The following is a 16,778-nucleotide window of genomic DNA, read 5'->3' on the forward strand; positions in this document are numbered from 1 at the left end:
CCCCGCTACCATGACTAAAGCCCCCCTGTTCCAGCTGAAGAAAAACGGCCTAAGGCATGACACTAGAACAACCTTGCTCCACTGTGCATATGGTTTTTCTGGTGATGCATAGTGTTGTTTTCATGCCAAATTAAATCTATTTGAAAATGTGCACAAGAGATGCCTCATGATCACACACCTTTAAAGCGCAAGAAAGAGTGGTCAAATGTTGTTATGGTACACCGTGCATTGCAGGTACATTAATACCCCAAAAGACTGAGTGCCAAATCCACTAAGAATGTGCTGTCCTCTAAGAGCTTTGACAGCTTGGAGCAAATTTCCGCCTGATTTACCACACATGGCAATGGATTTGCGCCAACAACATGGCAGTATAGGAACAGTTGCGCGAAATATGACATTATTAGAAAACGAGGTTGGACCAAGGAGGTCCAAAAGTGTTTTCCTCGTTTAACGCCATTAAGCTGTAGTGAGCGGAGAGGACAACGGAGACAACATGATTTCTTCATTCATTTAATGTTCATAAAATACAAATTATTGGTGCGATCATCTTTTATATTTTCCCAGGTTGACGTGGGCATACAGTAGAGATTGAGTTCCATATAGCATAACGGAGTGTCAATGCATCTGTCAAGTGAAAATGATCGCAAAGCGCTCATCAGCTGCCCTCTTGTGGCTGTTTTAAAATCAGAAATTAGAAATAAGTCAAGTCATCTTTATTGTAAAACTGACATTTATTTAATGCAATTTTAAGGATTTTTCTTATTTTTTTTATTGTTGTTTTTTTGGGGGGTGAAATTTGAAGTATCAGAAGTACTAGTGGTATCAGTACTTGGTATCTGTATGAAGACTGACTGGAAAAAGAAAAGGTATTGAACATCCCTACTTCAGACAGATGTAAAAAGTGCCTGGGACTCAATTCCAATCCTCAGGGGACAATTACAGCATCAAAGGGGAATAGTACAGAAGAAGACCACTTTTGCTTGGTCAGCTGATACTTGGTGACTTAACTAATGAGAACGTCATGATGTCATGAGCTGCATGTGTAAACACTTGAGAGCCTCCAGCTGCCTGCCACTTTTTCCACTTGTATCAGACACAACTATTATTTCTAACATAGCGGGTCAAGATAAGCCGAATATTACCGCTATGACCCGAAACTTGACCTGAAAGATTAGAAGGGGCAAGGTTAAATCCCATAATCCCCTTTAGGGCAAGCAGTTAAATGAGGTCTGTGGCCTGATTTTGATTTTGCATATGATCAAGAAATACGCAAATTTCTTTCATGATGATAAAGCAGTGGGTCTTAACTGAACTTCCAGTTTCCTATGCACATTCACCAAACCCTGATTTTTTTTTTTACCCTTCAAAATCGAGACATTGGTATGGGGTTTACTTGTAAACAAAATGAATAGGGAGAGTAACTTTTCAACAAATCTGGCTCTCCACCCTGAATTCAGAAAGCACAACTTGATGAAGTGTTCTTTTAGTTTTGCTATAAAGCTGATTGTTCTAGACTGAAATCGCTCTACTTGGTATTGCAAATCACCCAGTCAGGATGCTGACTCCCATAACTCAACTCTATATTTATAGACTACTTTCAAACAACCGCCGCGGTTTTCTAAAGATGGAATCCAGGGTCAGCAGATACAATGACAACAGCAGAGGCCCCAGAATTTAACCCTGTGGTACACCATGCGTTTACTATTCCTGTGAATTCGTATTGCAAATATTTGTCCAACCACTTTTTTTTTTTTTCGACATAGTCAGTATGAAGGGATTAAAATAATAAATAAATCAAAAAACATACCATCAGAACAGTCAAGTTGACTACTGAGCGCACCAGATTCCCTGCAGCCAATTTTGGCCAAGAGTTGGAGTTGTATTTTCGTAACGTAACAACCATGAGTTGTGAGCACACACCAGTGAGGTGATTCCAACGTGTGGAAGATCTGTAAAACAGAAGAAAGAACACTGCAGCTAAGGTAAGGTTGCATAGAAAGTATTTGGATGGGAGAACGACAGCAATTGCATCATCTTCACCTTCCTAATGGTTTTAATATGTTGAGTCAGAGGATTTTCCTGTTGAATCACCTCCGATTTGTGGTGGTGGGAATGCATGAGTCAGGACTTCTTTAAGTTTGGGTCTGATGAGCATCTTACAAAAGTAGGTCGCAAGAACATTTTTATGAGCTATCACCAGATGCCTCTGTAAACACATGCAGGGAAAGGAGAGATGACTTCAACAAGTCTGAGGTCCAGATGGGATTGAATTCAACTTCAACGTCACCGCTTGTGTAATCGCAAATTGCTTCAGTCGTGAACTTCAGCTTCCTTCAAAGCGCTTTAATAAGTTTAACAAGGAGCTTTTTCTTCCTGCTTCCATCCATTTTTCTTACGTGCTTGTTCTCATTGGTGTCTGCCGAATTGGCGGGGTACACCCCTGATTGGTCGCCACTTAAACTAAGATTACATTTAGTTAATGACCCATAATGTATGGCTGCTTGAAACAGCCTTGGTCCACATGGCACAGATTAATGAATTTAAAAGATAATAAACAAGCATCTGGACCAATAAACTCGACTCAGCAGATTGGAGAACTGGGAGAAAACAAAGCTCAAACAACAAAGGATTTTTTTTTTTCCCTCATTCAGTGTCATAGCAAAAAAAAAAAAAAAATGATGATACCATCAAGGTGCATTTTTCTATCCACCATCTTCACCTTCAATTGACTGAGGCAAGTTCTGTCTTGTTCCTAATCACATCCCCTGCAGCAGCAAATACTTACAAACTCCTGACAGACACACAAAAAAAAGAGCCAACATTAACTGTTGAGTTCAGAACGTTGACAATCGTGTCATAGACACCTCTTGGCAATCCAACGACTGTCAGATAAGCTCGATCAGCAACACGAAAACAGTTACTATGATCATGCCCATGCTCGTTTACGGTTGGCCTGTGAACTAGAACCTGTCGCAGCCTGAGATTCAAGTTAGCTTTGTTCAATGAAGAGACTACTGGTAAAAAATAGAGGATGAAAGGGACAAAGTCTCACCTGTGGACAAATAGTGGACTTTCTTGATGTTTCTCACGGAGGATGTCCAAGAAATATTTGACAATATTTACAAGATAGCCAGTAAAGAACATTAAATGTTGCTTTTATATGCTTTTTGTTGTTACCACAGCATATTACAATGATTCACACATTGAGCTTTACAGAATAAAAAGCACTTTAAAAGAAAAATCTGAAAAAGATCATTAAAAAAAACAAGAGAAAAAAGATGGACCAAGAACACAAAAGTCTGTTATTATGTTTCAGTCAATTAGGATCTTCAATCCGCCGGAAAATAGCATGAAAGTTTTTCCCGCTGTTCCGTTGCACTTTCTTTCCCTCCTCTGTGCACACACCCAACCGCGAAACGATGACATCATCAACCTGCAAAAACAAATGATTTGGATGAGACACAAACACACCAGTGCATCAAATGTTAAATAAACCTTCAAATTAGAAAACATGATGCACCCACGTGTGCGTGAACAAATGAAAACAAAAAAGTTTAGCCAGGGTGGTTAGTGGAAGTTATGACGAAACTACGTTGCATGTGCATGTAGAGCGAATTCTTAAATCAAATCAACTTTAAGCCTTTTTTTTTTGTTAAGGATTATGTAAGTTGGGTTTTACATGGTACACTACAATAGAGAGCATTGAGAGTTTAAATATTTCACAAAAGTTCTCACTTGAAAAGTTAAACCCTTCAAAGAAAAGTGGAATGTTGCAAAAAAAAAAAAAAAAAAAGTGTGACCTCTGTGGCGCAGACAGAGAACAAATACAGTTGAGTGTGACCTGCAAACAGAGTGGAGGAAAAATCTCCACGTACGTACCAGCTCTTCATCGGAGACCCGTGTAAATAATGGATGTTCGCTGAAGTGCTTCACCATCCAAAGGTGGACCTCCTCCACGTCTGTGATGGTGTAAACCAAACCCTAAAGACAGACACACACAGTGCAGCCAATAAAATAAACAGGCAAGGTAACAAATTTGTGGTGAATCTGGATCGATTTATCGAACATTTCATGCATTATAGAAATTTTGAACGACTTTGAGTAATAAACAAATTGCAAATAAAAAAAAAAACACAATTGATACACTACCAAAATGTTTACAATTGCTAGTTTAAACCACAACTAAACCGCAAACCCCAAAGACATTTTTTATCATTTCACTCTTATCGTATATTAGCATTTAAAATAAATGACTTCCAGATGACTTTTCACCGGAAATATGCGCTTATGTATGCCGTAAAAACACCAATTGTCAAGATCTCCTTGTAAGTTGAACTTTTTAATAGCTAGCCATGCAATAGAGCAAAAACAGACGCGTGGCAATAACTACTTCCACTAACAACCCAGAATGGACTTCATGCAAAATTTTTAGAACAGTTCAGCTAATACACCGAGCAATACACCCGACGCATGTGTATCAACCGACAATCGTTTTCATCCGCTTGTTTGGTAAATGTTCTTAATAAATAAACACAACTTTTAAAAAACTGTATTTTATGTCATCTTAATTTGTCTGATACATGGTTGATGATGTTAAACATTAATTGGGGGGGGGGGGGGGTGATTTTGAGAAGAGAGTTTAGACTTTTTCAAGGCACTGTATGTACAACCTAGTTCAGATCCAAATGAGTGTTATGCAACCTTTACAGCGATCTGTGCTCCGCCGAAAGCTATTCCACTTATTAGGATGTCAGTGTAAATTGCGTCTGAAGGTTTCATCACATGTGCAGAGCAACGATCCCTGGCAGGATGATAAAAATAACCCAGAGACAACACAGAGGTTAATCCCCTATGTCACTGCAAGTTTACATTGGAGGCTGCACAGATAGCTTTACTAGAACAAGGACTTCTTAGAAAACACATTGCCACATTGCACTGCACTTTACCCCCCACCACCAGCCTCTTTTTTTTTTTTTCTTTCAGGGAAGCCGAGATACGACAGACTGGACAGTGGACACATTTTATCTGCTCAGCTGTCTCAAATGTGACTTGTGTTCAGATGCAAAAGATTGTGTCACTCGGGATTTGATGCAGCCTCTGAACTGAAGAGAATGCTTGAAGCAATGGTAGTTACTACAAAAATGGCCAGCAGGTGGGAGCAGAGTATAAAAGATCAACCAGCACCATGTTGCAAAATGGCTCTTTTCCCCACTGTTTTAAACAGATTTGAGAATAATGATGAAACTTAGCTATATTATAATGCTAATAGAAACAGACAGAAATATACTTTTTTTCCTGATGAAAGAATAGACTAATATTTCTTTTGGTATGTATCATGTTTTTTTTTTTATAGCAATAGAATACAATATTCTGTGGGCCTTGCAAAATTCTGTTAAAATGGCTGGGAGTGAATGAGTTAACTACTAATAATCGGTCTTGACCTTGAAAAAACATATTGGTCTATCACTAGTATATTTTTGCTATATATGCTACTGCTAGACTTATTTACAGGTAACACGAGTACAATGGAGGAAGCCTTCATTAATACAGTTCATTTAGCAACAATATGCTTCTTCTTCTCAAAAGTCTTTATTTTGCAACAACGATACATTTTGTTGAGGTGCGGTCCACTTCTCGCCGAAACCAGTTGGAAGAACCTTCTTTTTTTTTTATGTCCTGGTAGGCTGCTACGTCAGCACTTGCAAATACGGGCACGCTGTTGAGCAGACCTTTCACACTGAGCAAGCAAATGTATGAGAGGGTTTGTTGGAACGCGGCGATTGATCAACATTTCATGACATTTGTCAATTAAGGTGTCAAGTTCGTGCACATCATTTATCCCAAAATTTTAAACGTTTTAGTTATTTATATGTATTATGTATTGGCAGGCCATTCTGCCTTTATATGTTAGACATCATTAGCGCATTCAAGTCTTTGGATCTTCAGCAGCACTCCAGTTCACACATCAACCAGGAATTTCCGAAGGGGAACTGAACTTTGCAAGCGCAGGTTATGAAAGGTTTGAAAGGTAAGGCAGAAAAATATACAGTTGCTCCCAAAATTTATGAAGCACTCGTATCAACTTGCTCGAAACGTTGCACGAGCTAAAAAAGGCATACAATGAAGGGGAGTTTGACAAAACACGCAAAAGAGAGCTCAGGAGTGAGGGAACGGGATAGCATGGGCAGTTTACGTGTGCCACCCCTGGACTAATGTATTTAGAAATGAGTATCTGAATTCACCTTCGCAGGGTCTTCATCATTAAAGTTGAGGTTTTGGGAACTGTTTAAGCTTATACTTTATTATATTTCTGTTTCCATTAATTTCCGATGAGAAAAATGAAACATGCATATAAACAATACAAGATACAATCGCAACAACCATGGTTTGTGTTGTACATACCCCGATTCTCAGTGTGTAGGCATACTCTGCCAACAGCGTGGGACTGATGATCCTCCATTTGTGTTTGGTCTTCTTAAAATGAGGGTCCGGGAAAAGGAAGAACATCTTGCTAAGCTGAAAAGAAAGAAAAATGATTAGAAACTCTTAAGTGAGGAGTGAGATTGAACAACTTTGCATCACTCTGACCACTTCACAATTGTAGTTTCTATTTTTAAAATAACTACTGTACTTTGACACCATTATACTTTAGTATAACGTAACCCACGGGTCTCAAACTCCAGTCCTCGAGGGCCGCAGTCCTGCATGTTTTAGAGGTTTCCCTCCTCAAACACACCTGATTCATCAGCAACCTGATAATGATCCTCATTATATGATTCAGCTGTGTTTGAGGAGAGAAACCTCTAAAACATGCAGGACTGCGGCCCTCGAGGACTGGAGTTTGAGACCTGTGCTGTAACCTTTTAAAAATGGCAGCCACAAGACTTTGCGGTTGGTTGTTAAACACGGCTGTTTGTAAGCTGGAATTTGCCTTTATAGTTCGCTATAGTTTCTCTGTCAAATGTACAGACTGTTGATATTAGCCTGCCAGAGCCATTCAATAACATAACCACTTTATAAACACAGAGAGAGAGAGAGAGAGAGAGAGAGAGAGAGAGAGAGAGAGAGAGAGAGAGAGAGAGAGAGTAGATTAGATTTTACTTTCTGAATTCTCATTAAATCTTATACTCTCGTAAGTGTTTTATTTCATGCGCTGGTGTGGTGACTATACTTGTTTTATCGTTGCCTTTTTTTTTTTTTAGAGTTCCCCTGAACTGTTACCAATTCCAAAATAAAATAAAAAATTTAAAAAAAAACTCAAACCTTTCAGCAAGCCAGCTTCTCATAAAATAATACGGGGAACAAGCCATATTTGGCCCACAAAACTGACTGGCCAAGTATCAAGACATCCAAAAGGTGTCAATAAGGCTTCAAGTAAACACTAATGTGAAAAATTGTATGTCAACTTTACATTATGACACAATAATAACAAAGTACAGTCCCTGACTGCCCTTGTAGTCTCTGTGAAGTCAAAATAAAATGTGGTGCTTTTATTTTGATGGTGGCGCTTTACTTTTTATGTGAATGCATCAAGTACATGAAGTAAGAAAAAACAACTTTTTTGTCTGCAGTGTTGCCAATTTAGTAAGTTTGTCCTAAATTCATATACTACTTATACAAATAGGTTTCTGACCACTTCTAGCAACTACTTTTGCCAGCCTGTTAGCAACCTTCCTTGCACAGTGGAGGGAAGACAATTTGCCAAATTAATCATTTGTGAGTTCCAACTACAAACGGCTAATATGAGTAAAGCTACACAAGATGCATCTTATTAAAAACACAATTAAATGCCATGAAACAAAACTGAGGTTACTGTATGTCTCAAACTCAAGTCCTCGAGGACCGCAGTCCTGCAGACGATGCCCTCCTCCAACACACCTGAATTAAATGATCGGGATCAGGTTTCTGCAGATGGCGAGCTGATCCAATAACCATGAGACATCTCCTAATGTAACATTTTAAGTACAAATGTAACAACACGAAATGCATGTAAATCATACCTGTCCCTTCTTGAAGAAGTTGGGAAGATACTTCATGGCGTTACTGCGAAGGCAGGAAATGTTTTGGTAGCTTCCTGGATTGGCCTCACGCAATGATTTTATACGATCCTGGACATAATCGGATACCTTCACCCGGATCTCCAGGCCCAGCATGAGTTTGTCCGGGAAAAGTGGAGATAACTCCACTGATAGAAGATGCATAAGTTACAAATGCCAAAAGGTTGACAAGCACTACATGTCTAAATGGATAAGACGTAATTACCTAAAAGTCCTCCATATCCACACCCAATGTCTGCAAACTCCACTTGTGGAGTTCCTTCTTGAGACTGCTCCCCATTAAAGAATTGTGGATAAAGGGAGTGCCAGTCCATCTCCTCTGGACACACAGGACTGACAAGACAAAATGAAAACAGTGAGCCCCTGTGAACACGTATAGAAAGAACTAAAATAAGATGAGGATTATAAACAACAATATCGCTTCGTGAAAGACATAAAAGTATACTGTAATTGTTGAAGAAAGTAAGTACTGTACACATGGACGTCACTCACTAATCAAACGAATGATGTGCCATCGGGTTTGAATGTGCTCGCTGTCTGTAGTAACGCTTCTGCGGCATTGACGACGAACTCATCTTGTCTTCACACAGATGTTCTTTCCTCCCGATAACACACAAATTCGTTTTATTCGCTTCTTGTGAAACGAGTACCCCCTGGAAAAAAAACAAACTCTCGTGTCACGTTTGCATCGAGTGCATACTTTCCAAAACACACGTCGCAGAGTTGACGTCATCGTTAAGCGACTTTTTTTTTTTTTTTTTTTTTTTTTTTTTTTAAATATATTAACAAACGTAGTTACGGTATGTAAACTAAAAATAAACTGGAATGTTTTAAGGATGAAGTGTAATTGAAGTCCATTGAAACAAATTGGGACTTTTATTATTTTTGCAACCCAAACAATTAATCAGAAAGTGAACCGGGAAAAATTAATATATTATTGATATAGGCCTATCCTCAATTTACTAATAGGTATCGAGAAGCATGTATACTTATTTTCCTAGCAGTCTCGTATTGATTGAAGGCAAGCCCAGGCATACAGTGTCTTTTTTTCCAAGTAGAGTAATTGAAAATCTATAAAAATCAAAGTGTTATAGTACTAAAATATATTTGGCGTATTCATACAAAAGTAGCCTACTGTATTGGAACTGCAAGGTCAATTTGTTTTGTTGTATAGGAGTGAAGACATCTGGGTTTCAAATCAAAAGATGAGACACAAGTTCAGAATTCTAGCTTTTATTTAATGGAATTTACATTTACATGTGATAAACTTGGGACAGAGCACCTTTTGTTTTACTTTTCAAGTAGGTAATACACTGCATTCAGTACTTATAGTGCATATAATGTGCCTGGTTGTCAATTCCCAGTGCTGAACTGATCTTTGTCAAGGCACAAGTTAATAAAAGGCATCAAAACAACAGTATTTCTTATACAGTATGTATGTACACATTTTGTTCAAAACATTAGTTTGAAGAAAGGTGAGGTCAGGTGTTAACGCATAAATTTATTAGGATTTTAAACCCTGATCCTTTAGCCCTATAAGTTCAAATGTCTCAATAGATACAATTGCAGTACAAATACGCATGACAGTATTTCTACAAAAGGCATCTGTAAAGTCTTCAGAGAACAGCTGGACGATACAGTACAATCTTGTATTGGTCCTGACAGGTTTTTTATTTTTTTATTTTTTTTTATTTTTTTTTTTTTAAGTAAGATTCAGTACAATTTTATACATATACTTTTTCTGACAACTGACTTGAAAATGAAGTTGTTTCTTTTTTCCTTTTTTTTTTTTTTAAGGCATTCCGATACAACAGATCCATGCACCCTTTGGCCACAGTGACAAAATATGAGCTTGTGTGGATTCAATCTGGATGGAAGTTCAGAACAGTGTTTTGGCTGACGCTGTCATGTTTCAGTTTTGTTTGAGTTGGGTTTTTGTTTTATTTTGGTGAGAGGGTTTGTTGTTTGGTGTGTTTTTCCCCTGTCTCGTTCGGTCTGAGTAGATCCACCTGTGTGTTGGTAATTGGTTCCCTCTGCCCGCTGTGTCTCCCAGCTGGCAATTGTTGGTGTATTGGCATTGGAGTATTGGCTAGTCTGGTCGCTGCTTGTCCCGTGTGCAAAGCTGTAGTCAAGTTTTAGTTAAGTTTTCATAATCTGGTCAAGTTTCCCCTCACCTGTTTGGTCAAGTTTCATCACGCCACGCCAAGTCATCACGCCTGTCTACGTTCTGCCCAGTCTGTCCACATCATGACCAGTCTTCTTTCATCCAGTCTGTTTAATAAAGTTGTTCTCGTTTCATCTAGTCCTCCTCCTGCCTGTTTTCGCCGCCTTTGGGTCCATCCACATTCAAAACATAACTGACGCACCAGAATTCACTTCTTTGCTTCTGATCCTGTTATACAGTGGTCACCCTCATGACGACCTCATGGTTAACGGTAAGGTTGTTGGGCCTTAACCTGTTCAGGATTCTCAGAATAGTATTGCCAACGTAGAGAGTAATGCAAGACCTTGAACGTCGCCTCGGCTCCTGCCCATTGTCTGGGACTTCGACAGTGATGCTTTCCTCACCACCTTTGCTGTCGGAACTACTCAAGTCTTTCCTTTTTTCATAATTCAGCACTTTCCAGTTCTGGTTCATTATATGCCAGCGCTTTATAATCCGGTAAAGACACGGTCCTTGTAGGATCACAAGTCCTGTGCATAAAGAACAAAGGGTAGGGGTGCAGAAAATACTAGTTATTCAATGGGAAACAGGTACTACTTAAAGTGGTCAAAAGGAGCCCTTAAGAAGATTTCATTTAAGTGCAGGAAATGTGGTGCTCAAATTGACAGCTGCTTGATGGACAAAACGGCGTCCATCATATGGAGTACTATCAAAGCACATCCTTCCTTTTCATAAAGTCATACTTTACCCAGTTGCAATCATACCTGCCGAGATGTAAACCGGTCATGTCAGTATCTGTTGTGTCGTACCTGAACAAAAGACCTCCATGAAGACGTAAAAGCCGTATAATATCTGACTGATATAACCCTGAGGAGGGAATTCGGCAAAGAGGGTGGTAATTGACCACGTGGCACAACCCAAAATGACAGAGCCCAGGATGATGGCTGAAATCTGTCCCTTTTCAGTCAAGTTCAGGGAGATGGATTGCCACTGCAGAAACAGACAAGACACATGCAAATAAATAAATAATAATTTAAAAAACAAAAACAAAAAAACATCTTTATTAAAAAAATTAGTCCCAGTTTAACTCATTCACTGCCTTTGACAAGTATACTTGTCAATTGTATTTTTTAGAGCGGTGCTAAATGGGGGCGAATCTGAGCATGCTCCACTGTAAATATCAAACTTGGAAACAACTTTACTGATGCCCAACCACCGGTAGATGACATCATTGCCCCATTTTATAGGAAATAAATACAGTTTCAGAGTCCATGGGAGAAATGGCTGTATTTTGGCAAACCTACATTTTTCTGCTGTCAATTATAAAAGAACGGGACGGGACAAAAAGTAGGGAGTCTATTCTGTTATTTGGTAGATTCGGTTTATATATAATTATTGAATGTAATATCACGTGAGTATTGGAAATGTAAAAATTTTCTATAATGACTGGCAGTGAATGAGTTTTAAGGGTCACTGTATCTGACATTGGTGATGTCAGATATTCTCAAGATTTATTTGATTACCTTCGTGTGGAAACCCTGCCTTGGTTGCACAAGTGTTCATACCCTCATGAAGGTGTTCCTATGCTTTGGAATTTTGCTCATTGTAGCTGCCAAATGACTCATTTTCAGAAGTAAACTGATAACTAAAGAGGTGTTGGTGGGCAGCCAATTCTTAATCAATTTTTCTTTTTCCATACAAATGAAGTACTTTTTTCATATGGCCACTTAATAAGTAACTACTTTATTAGGGGGGGGGGGGTTGTTGACCAAAAAGATTGAAGACATTATGGTACCTGCCATAGGTTCTTGGTGCCAACAGAAAAAGCCTGGTACTTGCAGTGGCAGATCTCACAGCTCAAGGAGCCCGTTTCCCCGATCCAGCGGACAAGGCAAGAATGGTGAGAGTAGCGGACAGACCCATCACAGCGGCAGGGGCTCAACAGCTCACCCTGTAGAACACAAAGAACATCTACATGAAGTCGGAGATGATTTTTGTGTCAGCCTAGAAGGAAGTGAATAGGTTGTTACTGAACTCCATTCATTGGTTACGCTAAAAATAATTAGGCCTACATTAAAATATTACTTTATCAAGCCTGACAATGATGCTGATCATATGAATCAGGTGTGTTGGAGGAAAACGTCTACATCATGCAGGTTAGTAGCCCTCAAAGTTAATCCAAAGTAAATATATTAAGCTTAATGAATTTGTAATTATTTAAACTTAATATATTCACTTTGGATTATGGTAACCTAATTCAATCGTGTGCTACCAATTGAAGCAATTTTATTAAATTGGTCCATCCATCCATCTTCTTAACCGTTTAGTCCTCACAAAGGTCGCAGGGGGTGCTGGAGCCCATCGCAGCCGACTTTGGGCAGTAGGCGGGAGACACACTGAACCCGTTGCCAGCCAATCGCAGGGCACACAGACACGAACAATTAAATTGGTCAACAATTCAATTTGTAATCTTAAATTGGTTTAACAATTCTTTTTTTAAGAGTGCACCTTCATCATGAAAAAAGTGGACTTTGGCCTACTGACTTTGTTGATGTTTTTTAAATAACAGATGGCAGCTATTTATGCCAAAAATTTGTCAGCTGACTGAATGAATGAGGAAATCAAATTTCTGTGGCTGAAAGGAGGCGGAGACAGATAGAAACTCCAGGTTCATTGTGATAATCCTGGTACAGTCTAGACCAGGTTAGGGTCACAGGGTCTATTACTATAATTGATCGAGAGCTAATTAAGTTACCTCTCTTTGTGAAACAGGCTACTGTTACCCCTCTTTCTCTAGTTTGAGCTTCCTCGCTTCCTGAAACGGAAAAGAGTTTGCCGCATTTCAGGGTTAGACTCAAAAGAGTTTTCATTAAAGCTGCTTTGTGAATCGGACCACAGGAAGCCATGATCTGGCAACAGGTGAGTACTGGGTACGCGCACAAATTCGTTATACCTTTCTGCCATCTAGTGGAAGAGCATGTAATTGTTCTGTCTGTCACTAGACACCACAGGCATATAGAAAATACAGTAGTCTCACAAAAGTCCTCCCTACATGGGATGAACTCAAAAAGAACACAAAAGTGTACCTTGTCTGGGCCCTGGAAGCAGATCCGGCACTGCGGGGAGTGCATTCCACTTTCTGCAAGACTGTAGAGGGATATAGCGTCCTCCTGCAGAGCTTTATCACCTGGCTCCTGGTTATCCTCCTTCTCCTTGTCGTCATCCCGACGGAAGCACGTCAGCGACGGCCAAGAACAGCCTCGGGTGACCCCCGTCATGCTGGAGCCAGTGTCGGGCCTCGGCTACTGCTTGATTCGGAGCACAATGACTGTTATTAGTCACCTAGCATTCTCTTGGCAGGTCATCCAACAGCTAACGCAAGTGCAAAGCCCAGCAGCCAGCAGGGGAGGACCGCTTTAAGCATCGCATTAAAATATTTGTTGTTTGTTTGTTTGTTTTTAACTGAATCCGCAATTTAGCTTGGACTTTGAGCTGTAAGTGGAAATATTTTGTCGCGCATCCATCTATCCAACACTGTACTGCCTCCTCTTCGTCAGAGTATGAGCATAATTAATTAGCCATTTTTACATACTCTCTTGTTGAGATCGTCCCGTTTCCACTACACAAAACTGTAGTCAAAACTTGATCCACTTTCAATCGCCTGCTTCTCTCCGGTGGGAATTTTGAAATAAAGGTGGCGTGTGTGTTCATCACGTTTAATTTGGGTGACATAATTGGCGCAATTACATAATTGACGTCATGGACAACAATCGCAACTAATTCGATATGCAAGGAGACGCAAGGTAGACGTCATCTTTCGATGTTGTTTGCTCCCGCATGTGTTGTGATGTTTTTCTTTTTCATAGAGAGTGATGTGCGGATGTTAACTACAAGCTGTTAAAATGTCATACTGTCTCCCCTCTTAGATGTTTTTTTTTAAAAATATGTAATAAATAAAAAATGCACGCCGTTTCCTTTTCTACTTGTACCCCTTTGAGATGTTGCGATGCAAAGGACATTATATTATTATTATTATTATTATTATTATTATTATTATTATTATGTCGTTTGTTTGTTTGTTTGTTGATGTTAAAAAAATATGCTTTCAGATTGCAGCGTTATGTGAATAACAATTTAAAAACAGTGAAATATAAGAGAATTCATTGCAGCTGCTTATAGAGCTTTGTTGATACATTTAAAAAGTACACCCATGGTCCCCACTGGGCACAAATCCTAACCTCACCAACATTTTTGTTTTCTCATAGACAATCTATGAGCATTTTTGGAATTTAGGTGAAAACCCAAACCTGTTTAAAAACCCAAGTGAGCATGGGAAGAGCATGCACACTCCTAACAATGACATTCCAAAAAAAAAAAAAAAAATCAAAACCAGATTTCCTTGTCAATGTGAACCCATCCATCCATCCATCCATCCATTTTCTTAACCGCTTATTCCTCACAAGGGTTGTGGGGGTGTTGGAGCCTATCCCAGCTGGCTTCGGGCAGTAGGCGGGGTACATCCTAAGCTGGTTGCCACCCAATTACAGTGATGTGAACCAGATATCCTTTAAAAAAAAAAAAAATCAATGTGATAATAGCCACTATTTCATCATGCAGCCAGACAAGAAATACAATAAAAACAGTGGTTTTCAAATACCCTCAACAGGCTGTTTTCTGAAGCTGAGCCCTGAGCAACTGTGATGTCATTTACAGTCAACATCATTTGGCAAAATTGTTGCCCCCTGAGATGGATTAAAAAAGGGTGGATTTTGCTGCTTAATTTATATTCCACATATGCAAGATTAATCACTGAAAAAGGGGGAAGTGGGGTTGTTTGTCGATGCACACTGATGTCATATGGATGAATGAAATCAGATTACATCTACCACACATCAGCGTAGCTCAGAATCCCATTACACCACTTGCACCACAACTAAAGCCCTTGTTTGACTATAGTCTAAAGTCTAGTCTACTTCCTGTCACCAAATTGTCAGGTGTGCCAGGACCGTGTCATAGAACACGCCTTCGGTCCACAGTGTAAGAAAAATATAGCAATACAGGGGAAATACCCAGAATTGGACATTCCTAACTTGTTCAAGACAAAACACTGGCCAAGGAGGCTGCAAAGAGGCCTACAGACACATTAATTTGACTGCCAAAGATGTTTAATAACGATTAGTAAAATTACGATGAATGGAATGCGATCTTTCATTTCGTACTCACATTGTATATGTAGTAAAGGCAAACAATATTCTTTTTGCCTTGAAAGATGAGTTAAAATGCTCGAAATCGGCTGGCACAGTTTTTTTTTTTTTTTTTGATAAGGCGTGGCAGTCAAAGAGTTAAAGAAGCTGTAGAAATTTTTGGCAAGTCCAGACTGTGTCTGATATGTGACGACAATCTTGCCTCGAGGGTAAGATAGCAACTTTCTCTTTCACAAAAAATAAATAAAATAAATAATTAAAATAAAACCTGCAAAATTGTTTTACAAAAGAATGTGGAAAATGTTTTATTGGTCTGATGTAACCATGGTTTAACTTTCTGGCCATAAATCCAAAAATGGTTAGGGGGAAGAAAAATAAAAAAAAGAAAGAAAAAAAGCACCAACAAAAGAACAATAAAAGCCATATAATCTTTCTTTGGTGCTGCTTTTCATCAGGTAGAACTCATGCTTTCGTCAAGGCAGTCAACGCTTTTACTAAAAGAGCTGATAAGGATTTTTGTCTTTCAGCATGACAACAATTTAAAGTACAAAAGCAAAAAAGTTTTGAAATGTTGCAGCCAGACTATCCAACAGAGAATTTATGGGAGGCTTTTATTTAGCATTTATATAACCGCTATATTCATAGTTATAACTCACAAAGAAATGTCTACCAATTCCCACAATGCAAAGTGGTGTATAAGAGCCCTTTCATGATGTATTCGCTGTGAAATGACTCATCACATGATGTGCCACTAGCCAGTATCACGAGACACTTTGGTGGGTGGGAGGCCAGTAGAGTGATCTACCCACAGGATGTAATCATTAAGTTATTAAACTACAATATTTTTCAAGAATTTTCAAGAAAAAAGAGGATATCGGACTCTCAGGGTCAATTATTGTGGATCACATCATATATTAGCTGCAGGAAACCGAAAGCATCAATTATTTGAAATGCTGTGTGAAGAGGTTCCGACAGGGAGTTCATATGAATATTAAAGCCTGCACCCATGATGAATACATTATCTGCCTGGGTCACTCAATCAGCAACAAATTCAGACAATTCATCTAAAAAGCCAAAGTACGGGCCAGGGTAAAAAAAACTGCAAGACTTTTGCGTTTTAAATTCATTTTATTATTATTATTATTATTATTATTATTATTATTATTATTATTATTATTATTATTGTTAGAGCAGGTTCCTTATAGAGTGCATTTATTATTATTTTTTTAAAGACAGCTTCATTTTATTTATTTTATTTTTGAGTGGTTTTTAATTTTAGTTTTTTTGATATATGGAGTATTTGTCAAGTGCAAGACAAAAAAAGCCATTAACTCATTCACTGCCTTTGACAAG

The 16,778-nt window shown here is 38.8% G+C and overlaps 2 protein-coding genes across 5 annotated transcripts; both read right to left on the minus strand.

The window, feature by feature from the left end:
- Positions 1-3,129: 3,129 nt before the first annotated feature.
- On the minus strand, positions 3,130-8,784 carry mettl1 (methyltransferase 1, tRNA methylguanosine). 2 transcript variants are annotated; one of them, XM_077530227.1, is made up of 6 exons: positions 8,550-8,784; positions 8,263-8,390; positions 8,001-8,185; positions 6,403-6,516; positions 3,880-3,981; positions 3,130-3,433 (listed from the first exon to the last, which is right to left on the minus strand). In XM_077530227.1, the coding sequence occupies exons 1-6, from the start codon at positions 8,630-8,632 to the stop codon at positions 3,317-3,319; spliced, it is 729 nt and encodes a 242-aa protein (XP_077386353.1). In that variant the 5' UTR covers positions 8,633-8,784; the 3' UTR covers positions 3,130-3,316. The 2 variants fall into 2 exon arrangements, with proteins under 2 accessions (XP_077386353.1, XP_077386354.1); XM_077530228.1 differs by having other exon boundaries at positions 8,263-8,420; positions 8,550-8,783.
- Positions 8,785-9,274: 490 nt separating this feature from the next.
- LOC144024518 (E3 ubiquitin-protein ligase MARCHF9-like) lies at positions 9,275-14,048 on the minus strand. 3 transcript variants are annotated; one of them, XM_077530859.1, is made up of 5 exons: positions 13,814-14,048; positions 13,308-13,529; positions 12,017-12,172; positions 11,031-11,211; positions 9,275-10,751 (listed from the first exon to the last, which is right to left on the minus strand). In XM_077530859.1, the coding sequence occupies exons 2-5, from the start codon at positions 13,497-13,499 to the stop codon at positions 10,453-10,455; spliced, it is 828 nt and encodes a 275-aa protein (XP_077386985.1). In that variant the 5' UTR covers positions 13,500-13,529; positions 13,814-14,048; the 3' UTR covers positions 9,275-10,452. The 3 variants fall into 3 exon arrangements, with proteins under 3 accessions (XP_077386985.1, XP_077386984.1, XP_077386983.1); XM_077530858.1 differs by having other exon boundaries at positions 13,308-13,526; positions 13,814-14,047; XM_077530857.1 differs by having other exon boundaries at positions 13,308-14,048.
- Positions 14,049-16,778: the final 2,730 nt, after the last annotated feature.

This window comes from Festucalex cinctus, chromosome 8 (genome assembly GCF_051991245.1).
Source record: "Festucalex cinctus isolate MCC-2025b chromosome 8, RoL_Fcin_1.0, whole genome shotgun sequence".
NCBI classification, from domain to species: domain Eukaryota; kingdom Metazoa; phylum Chordata; class Actinopteri; order Syngnathiformes; family Syngnathidae; genus Festucalex; species Festucalex cinctus.